This window comes from Haliaeetus albicilla, chromosome 18, assembly GCF_947461875.1.
Source record: "Haliaeetus albicilla chromosome 18, bHalAlb1.1, whole genome shotgun sequence".
NCBI classification, from domain to species: Eukaryota; Metazoa; Chordata; class Aves; order Accipitriformes; family Accipitridae; genus Haliaeetus; species Haliaeetus albicilla.
This window is the reverse complement of record NC_091500.1, coordinates 16,723,420-16,732,277: the sequence shown is the minus strand read 5'-3', so window position 1 is coordinate 16,732,277 and position 8,858 is coordinate 16,723,420. Positions and strand designations below refer to the sequence as shown.

General features: G+C 42.6%; 1 protein-coding gene across 4 annotated transcripts in view; it reads left to right on the top strand.

Annotated features, from left to right (window-relative positions):
* The first annotated feature begins 474 nt into the window (after positions 1–474).
* The window catches only part of TAF1B (TATA-box binding protein associated factor, RNA polymerase I subunit B), a 51,457-nt gene continuing 43,073 nt past the window's right edge, over positions 475–8,858 (top strand). The window contains exons 1-6 of one of the 4 annotated variants that reach the window (XM_069805819.1): positions 475–727; positions 1,666–1,764; positions 2,309–2,396; positions 4,248–4,345; positions 4,639–4,734; positions 5,341–5,473. In XM_069805819.1, coding sequence (XP_069661920.1) covers positions 521–727; positions 1,666–1,764; positions 2,309–2,396; positions 4,248–4,345; positions 4,639–4,734; positions 5,341–5,473 — 721 coding nt within the window. In that variant the 5' untranslated portion in view covers positions 475–520. Of the gene's footprint in view, positions 728–874; positions 1,035–1,059; positions 1,401–1,665; positions 1,765–2,308; positions 2,397–4,247; positions 4,346–4,638; positions 4,735–5,340; positions 5,474–8,858 lie in introns of those variants that run through there. The other 3 variants (XM_069805820.1, XM_069805821.1, XM_069805822.1) reach the window with 3 other exon arrangements.

Genomic DNA, 8,858 nt, shown 5'->3' with positions numbered 1-8,858 from the left:
TGTTCCCTCAGAGGTGAAACACCCATGTCCCCTCAGTGAAGTCTGCAACGTCCCCTCTGACGGGAAGCACCCATGTCCCCTCAGCGAAACACCCAACGTGCCCTCTGAGGGCAAGCACCCATGTCCCCTCAGCAAAACACCCAACATCCCTTCTGAGGCGAAGCACCCATGTCCCCTCAGCGAAACACCCAATGTCCCCTCTGAGGGCAAGCACCCATGTCCCCTCAGTGAAACACCTAATGTCCCCTCTGAGGGGAAGCACCCATGTCTCCTGGGTGCCCTGCTCTCCCGCCGGGGCCCGTGCAGGCCCCTCGGCCACTGCGATGGGCCTAGCGCCGAGCCTCGCGGCACCCCCGCGCCCCCGGCGCCACCGCAAGCAGCGCCAGGGCGCAGAGCTCCCTCAGCGCCTTCCAGGCGCCCCGCCGAGAGCTCCCCGGTGAGGGGAGATGGGACGGGACGGGACGGGGCGGGAGCCCGCAGCGGGCGGGAGCTGGCGGTCCCCCCGCCGGCGACAGGCTTGATGAACCGAGAGGGCACCCGAGGCAGCCAGGCCGGAGGTGCCCGGCCCCGCGGCGGGCGCGGAACGGAAGTGCCGGGGCTGCCGTTTCCAGGCCGGCCCGCAGTTCCGGCGCTCGGCGCGGTTGCCATGGTGTGGGCGCCGGGGCGGCTGCTGGCATGGACGAGGAGGTCACGGTGGGGCCCGGGAGGCTCCGCGGCGTGGGGAACGGTGGGGGCGGCTGGTTTCGCTGGGCCGGAGGGAGCTGGCGGAGCGCGGCGGCCGCGGCCGCGTGGGAGGCGCTTCCCCGCCGGGCGTTCGGCGGCTGCGGGCTGGGGAGCGGAGCGAAGCGGGGCGGGGGGTCCGGCGGCGCTCGGCGGCTCCGGCGGGAGAGCGGAGACGCTGCCTGCCCTGGCCCGGCCCCGCCCCGCCCCGCCCGCCGGGCACGACCGGGGCCCGGGGGCGGCGGGCGAGGCGCTGACCCGCAGCCTTCGGCGTGGCGGCCGCGGGGTCGGTGCTTGGCCGCCGGCGGTAGCGGGTGCGTTGTCCCCGGCGGGGGCCGGTGAGGGGCCGCGGGTGTGCCGACGGGCGGCTGGCCGGCCGTCCCCCCCGGGCCCGAAGGGAGCTGCCCGGCCCCAGCACGCTCGTGTGGGGTGCTTCTGAAAAATGCTTCATCTTAATCTGTTGCTTTCCCTCTTCTCTCCTTCCTCCTCCGGCTTCTCCGGGAAGTCTCCCTTTCTCCCGGCACATCTCTCCACCGCCTTGTGCAGGCTTTCTTCCCCTGCATGTGTCTCTCCGCAGTTCTGGAAATGTATTTTTCCTTTCATCTCCTGCTCTCTACTTTTTGTCTCTGCTTCCGTTTCTGATGCGTGTTTTTTTTCAAGCCATGTCATGTGTGCGCTAGGTGTGGATTATTATTCCCCTTGTTCTAATGCTCACATACACAAGAGCTGATGCTTGCCAGCTAAAATTATTTGTTCACAGTTATCTACAACTGATAGCAAATGCTACGATTACTTGTTATCACCCAGAGCTAACATAAAGGGCATAAATATTCTTCTCTGTGAATAATCTCAAAAGCTCTGCAGTAGCCTAGTAGTAGTGCCATTTGTTTTACCTGAACACGTGTGAAACTGTTGTTTTGTGTTGTTGGTTTTTTTTCCTTTTAGAGAGATTTTAATGAACGCTGTGCCCAATGTTCAGAAGTGAACTGGGGTCTCACTGATGGAGGCAGATTTTATTGCAGATCTTGCCACAACGTTACTGAGGTAAAAAGCTGAGCTACAGGCCTTGGAAAAGGTTTATTTTGATTGCTGCTTGTTTTTTTAGTAAGAAAATGTTAGATTTTTCTCCTTGGCATTAGGAGTTGAAGGCAGTATTGTGATTCTTCCTTTTTCATGCTTTACTTGACACTGTTTAAAACTCATGTTCCTTGAAATCACAAAATTTAAAATGAACCATCTTAAGACACTGTGTTGCTGTAGCTGTAGTGCCGGCATGCTGTCTAGATGCCTTAGAAGTATTACCTGGGCATTGCTGCACTTTAGTACAGTACCAGTGTAGGCAAACCCTGATGCATATGACCTGTATGTCCAGGATAGTAATTCTCTATTTTTGCAATTTCAGAATGAAAAGTTCAGAATGTTCTGTCTCTCTTTAGTTTAGGAAATTTGAACAAGTTCTTCCATTATGTCTTATGATGGGGCAATCTGTGCAAGTTAGGCCTGGCTTTTTTTCTTGCTGAGAAAAGAAAAAAATGTATATTATATTTATATTATAAATATATTATATATATATATTCCTGTTTTGCAGAGAACTAGAGAAGTTGTAAACACTGATTTTATTTCTAATACAAGAGTCCAGACAATCTCCAATGTTTTAAGAAAGCAGGAAAAAACTGGTATGTATGAGTTTCTCTCTGTATTTTGCATAAGAGTGGCTGTTCAGTCAGGGTTCACCTAGCCCATTATGTCTTTGATGGTGACCAAAAGCAGATAGCTAGGAAAGACTGTAAGAACAGGAACAAAATACAGCCCCTAGATGCTGTCACAACCTTTAGCGGTCACCTTCAGTGACTTCTTGAGCCACAGGTGACCTCTGTGAGCCTGGTGGTGGGTTTTGGGGGATTGAACAGAGCTATATGTTACTTATTGCCACGTTGATTTGTAGAAGCCAATACTGACTGAAGATACTGGTGGCATGTATTCAGATGTGGTGATCCCTTTGTTCCTTCCTTGCGATGGCTATCACAAAACCAGAAAAGTTGTCTGTCTTCTTAAGTGAGATGTGACAGTGGTCCAGCTCTTAGAATGTCAGTCTGGCTTGCATTACAGGTACTTGGCCCTGTAACCTACACACAAACCTGCATGGAAGAGATTTCACGCAGTTACAATAGCTAAACCAATATTGCATCCTTTATCCAGAGTCACTTCTATACTTTCAATTTCATGATTCAGAAGAATAGTAGTCATTATGTATGATGATATATGCCATAAGGATGTTATGGTAAGGCTGCTGCTGGAGCTGTGTATGTATACTGTGATGGCTGGATAGATGTTATACTGTTGTGGCCACTTCCAAAAAGCAAAAATGCATTACAATGCTAAATGAAGCATGGGGTTATTTTTGTCTCTGATATGCTGACCTATCTTTGCTCTACTGCGGTGGGATTAGAACATTTCTTTGAAAAGAACAATTGTGTGGAAGTGAAGGGAGGAGTGAAAAGGGGAACAACCTTACCACCTCCACTTGTCTTTATCCTGTGTTGTTCCTAAAGTCTGAGCTGTGTACCACTTCATGCTTTCTATTTTTCCTGTTAGGAGGGTCATTAGCCAACCCCCAGGCTTCTTAAGAAATCCTTAGCTTCACCCAGTCCCTCCCATGAGTGCTATTACATTATACTATGGCAGCTTATTTTCGTGCATTTATAGGAGTAAGCTGTATCTGTGGTTAACAGTTACAGCCAACATCATTAAAACAGGGCAGAAGCTTTGGGCAGATAACTTTTAAGATGGCGAGATGCAAGGTGTGATTGTAACAAAAAATAATGAACGAGAGGTGTGGAGGGAATGAAAAGGAAGTTGAGAAATGCAGAGAAAATTTCTAAAACCAGAAGCCTGTAGAAAAGGAGTTGTAAATATAGAGAGGTAAGGGTGAAAATTAAATGTAATGCAGTCTGAGGGAATAGTGAATAGATCAGAGCAGGCCCCCTCCTTATGAAATTCATGTTGTGCTGAGATTTGCTAGAAGCTTGAAATAGCTGAGAAAGTTTCTTTAATTTGAATGTGTATGATTCTGTGGGAGAGAATGGTGAAGACTGTGGTGATATTGGTTGGTTTTTGCCTGACTCACCACCATAATGTGTTCCAGTTTTCTGTGCTGGGAATGGGAAAGAAATGATCGTATTTCTTTTTTTAATGACAGGTTCTCAGTTATTTTAAAACTGGTCACATAACTCTCCACTTGATTACAAATGCTGCACTAGAAGTTATAGTGAAATATATTACTATTGGGAAATGTGTGGAGAGCAGTGCTTGCTCAGTAGCTTTTCTTCTTGATTGAGACTGTGAACAAATGGAGTATTCTGTGTACCTGGTCTATGCTCTAGGATCTGAAATTATTGAATAGAGAGACATGTCTCTATCCTGATACCAAGAGAACAGAATATTAAGTGGAAATAAGTGTGCATAAGGTTAAAAAAACCCCAGAACAGTACAAACAAAAAAACATACTTTTTTTTTCCCCCACTTAGATGGAGGCTGTGAATGGTATGTTTGTGAAGGCTTTCAGCTTGTACTCAAGAAACAAGCCGAAGCTTTAGAAGCATTAGGAGTATGTCCACAAATGAAGGTATGTAGATATCAGTGTGAGTTCTACATGCACTGTGTGTATTAGAAGAGATGTTATTTTAAAAGATCATGATTTTTAAAGTGAATTGAACAATGCCCTCTTTAAAAACGTTGAGAATATGAAAACAAACTTAGCTTCTCTGGTAATTTTAAAATGTAGTTTATAAATCACAGTTAATAAAATTAGAGCTGGAACATTATTCAGATTCCTGAGGTAGAAATTACGCTCTGTTCTCTCAGCAATTAATGACCTTGTAAACTTTGTACTAATCACTATCCATTTGTATTTATCAGGATGAAATTCTGTGCAATTTTTGGAGGTGTTACCTTCAGAAGAGCAAACAGGCATATTGCAACAGACCAGCTGGGGAAACTGTCAAAGCATTATCAGTAAGTGAAAAGCTCAAATCACATGAGATGTTGGGTATCTTTTTAAAAAGCAACAACAGAAACCTTCTTTGTTCAAGCTACATATCTAGCTTGTATTAATGTCACTTCAGTATGAAGGATGTCTTCTAAACAGGGCTCCACGTGTCCATTTTGTTGTACGTTTTTTTTTTCCTATTTTGAGAAACAAATACTTCTCTGAATACGGGAAACTGCTTTTTTTAAAATATTGCTTTGTCTTGGCATAGATAGTCAGTAGATAGACCAGAATTTGTAATACAAAATGCATCATCAGTTACCATTCTTTCCTGTCGGCTCTTGAAGTTATTTATTTCATCGAGCTTTGATTCTATGTATTGCCAACTTTCTGGTCATTGTAGCAGATTGAAATGTACTGTAATCACTAGAAGTCTTTTTATCTTGAGAAATCCTTTAAAAATACTTTTTTTTGCAAGGTTTCTTTATGTACTGGTGATTCACAGAGAAAGTAAAAATGTGAACAGTTTGGGTTTAAACTTCATTTACTGTTGATCTTGCATCTCTCATGCTGTATTTGGTTTCTTCAGATTGAAACAGTAGATAATACAATGACTTATTTACAAAAAACAGGTATGTGATAGCAGTACTGATGCGGACAGTGAATTAGAGAGACGTAGCCTTCTTCACATGTTGTCTGTCTCTGAAAGTGAGGGGGATCTACAGACTGATTGCAGCTTTGCCTCATCAACTAGCAAGGTCTCAGGTAGGAGCAATGAACTGGACTATCTGGAAACCATTTTTGCATAGGTTTTTTAATATAAATAAATATATATAAAGTGTATTCATGTACAATGAGTTGGAGGTACTGGTTGGAAAGTGTAAAGTTTTCAGTCCTGTTTGCCACTAGAGTACTTTATATTCTACCAGAAATAGAAGACTTCCCCCCCGCCCCCCCCCCCCCCCCCCCCAACCCCACCCAAGGAGGTGAAAGTTGAACAGGACCTGGAAATACAATGGGAAATGCAGGGGAAAGTTCTATTTTATAGCGAGTTTGCTCCATGCCTCCTGTTGGCAGTGGGAAAAAATTGGTATTATATCTGCAAAGCCAGATGTTCACAAACACGGCAGCTTTAAAGAGAATAAGCACTTGTTTAGCTAATAGCAGAGCTGTCAGTCATGAATTTGATGTTGAAAAACATGAGTTTGTTGGGGGAGGGGGAGGGTGTTGGGGTTTTTTCCCTACCCCATAGATATATTTAGCTTTCTAATTCTTTTTCCTTACAGTATTTTTGGTACTTCTGTATCTTTTGTCTCTGCATTCTTTTTACTACTTTCCCTATAAACCCTTCTATGAAAAATCTTCTTTTAGCATTCCATCAGTTTCTCATTTCAGTTCACAATATCAACTTGAAAATATTTACAGAATGCTAAACATTTTTAAATAAAATGTTATAGAAAATTGGAGTGTTTGGTGCTACTGGGCAAGTGTAATGCCAGACAATGCTGCAGTGTCTGATATTGGAAATACATTTCAAGACACATTTGAAAGCTTTTGCTTGTGTTTTAAACTTCTGATGTTTTTTCTTTTTTGCTTTATTCTTTGCTTGCCTTCTCCTTCTTTGTCTGTTTCAGTGTTTCTTTTTCCCCTGTTATGTACTATCCTTTTTATTTCCCATTTCTGTTCTTCTATGATATTGCCTGTCTACCCACAGAAGAATGCCATCTTGTTCTTTCATGTTCTTCTCTTTATTTCATAAAGTCCAGAAATGGTAATAGAATGAGAAACTTCATCTGCAGCAATTAAAAAAAATTAAGAAATTTTTAAACATCCAAACAGAATTAGAGAGGAGAAAAAGGTGCAAAAATGGTGACACAATTTTTTCTTAATGTAACACAAGTACCTTTCATCTTTATATAATAAAATAACTAAATTTTCAGGTAAAGAGTCACTGTATGTTTGTACATACAGCAGATCTTGGGTGTTGCACAAATATATGTTATACAAAGAGGAAATAGTTGAGTGAAAAATTTGTAGTGAAAATATTCCATTCCGTTTTCTTCCCGTTTTTGATGTCTAGAGAAACTCCTTTCTTCCTTGGTACTAACTTTTATAGTTATGTTTCTTAGAGTTCTAGAACAGCTAGATAGTTTTAAGATAGGCCATAATTTAATGTGTTCTTGGTCTGTTGTTTCAGAGATTGACTTCAGTTTTAATTAGTCATACCGATTTCACTAAAAGCACTCGAAATGAATTAAGAGTTCAGTGACACTAAAAGTACATTTTGATGAAATCAAACAAACACAGAAATTGTTTTGTGTATTTAAATTTAACACAAGTAATACTAAATGTGTTGTAGTCAACTATAAATTCTTGTGAAGATTCATAGGTTTCCTTTTCTGTGTTGTTTTTACTGAGCTGTTATTGCTACAGACTGGAAACCTCAACACCATTTTTTTTCTTAAGAGGCTTGTCCAACTGGCAAGCTTTTTTGTTGTTGTCATTTTTGTGTAGGGTTCATAGCAAATTCCACTGAGTATAGCACTGAGATATTGCTAGAGAAGCCTATTAAACTCTTAAATTATTAGATGTGTGTAATTGTGTGTTGTCATGCCTTGCATAAGCTGGAAGAAATAAAAGGAAATAGTGTGCCATCATTAAGGCCAGAAATATAATGAGGATTATTTTAAATTGAGTTGAATGTGACATTAATAATGAAGCTTCAGTTGTGAAGCTGTCTTTAAGTACAAGTATCCATGTAAAAGGTGAAACTGTTGACTAAAAGGATTAACTGATGTTCCTGCTTTTGTCCTCTCAAGCATCTATACGTGATAGACCTCGTAGGATGCTCTCATCCAGACCTTGTCTTAGGCTGGATGAGGTGTATGTTCGAGCTGGTTCTTTTAACCTGTGGCTGTGTCCACAGTGCTACTGACTGCCGTTTTAGGAGTCGGTAGGTGGCATCAAAGACCAGTTCTGGCTCAGGAACACGGTATCTGCAGTGTTTGTCTTTGTACTGCCTGTCAGTGGGTGCTGGACCTCTTACCGCTGACCGCTGTCACCTTGCAGGCTTGGCTATCACCTGCCAGCGTAACCACGGAGCTGCCAAGCTCTCTTGAAGTTTTAAACTGTTTTTTGCGGGCTGCTTGCCATAGTCCTGCAGTTCCAAGCTGGGGAGCTGTGGATCCAGCCCTCGCTGTTCCTGTCTGAACAGGTGAACAGTCTGCGGGGAAACACAGTGAGAAAGTCTGTACAGAACCTATGCTGATATTTTGTGCTGGTGTGCTTTAGATGCGTTTTCATTTGTCCTGCCTGGGTCATGATGTAGGGAAGAGAGGCTTTTCTTTTTCTAGTTCCTCCTTCTCTGAACTCGCAAGTTTCACTGCTGAAAAGGTTCCTAACTCATAAATCACTCTACTAAATTAAATTTCTCATTGGTGCTTCTCTTAGTTTTTAGTGATTCATTTTAGTAAGGAAGCGGGGTGGTTTTAGGGAGGTTTGGTTGGTTGTTGGGTTTTTTTCTTTTCACCCTCTTCCCCATTTGCTACATTTTTGTTCTAAAGGTGTTTATTTTTCATTGAATTTAGATATGTTTTTTAAAAGAATACCTATGTTTCCACAGTTAGAGATTATATGGCAGATGGATACACAACCTCAGTAAAATTTCTGCAGTGTAAATAATTTTCTCGTTAAAATCCTGACTGTTCTGAAATTTAAAAGTCTGTGTTTTAATCCCCAGCTCTGAGGCATTGATTTAAGTACATCAAATCTTCCTTTGTTTCCCCACTGTTCCCTTATGCCTCGAATGGAAAATAGTATTTCCAGCTCATAAGTACTGTTAGTTATATGTTTTATAGTAGTTACTGTCCTTCTAGAACTCAGGTTTAACTGTAGTTCCCAACAAAAGGTCTGTTTTGATGGATGCCAGAGGGAGTTTTGTCTCTTCATATGATCCGGTGTGTTAGTCAAGTGAAGCAGCAGTTTATGAAAGAGGTTGTCTTCTCCTTTTGTGGGAGATGAATAAATTAGAGTTAAGCTGTTTAGTAGAAAAGTACACAGACTACCCAACTACCAAAGTAATGATTTCAAAATATTGTTAGTTGCTGAACAAGGGTCCTTGTAGGTTCTTTTATTTTGATTTCTGTATACT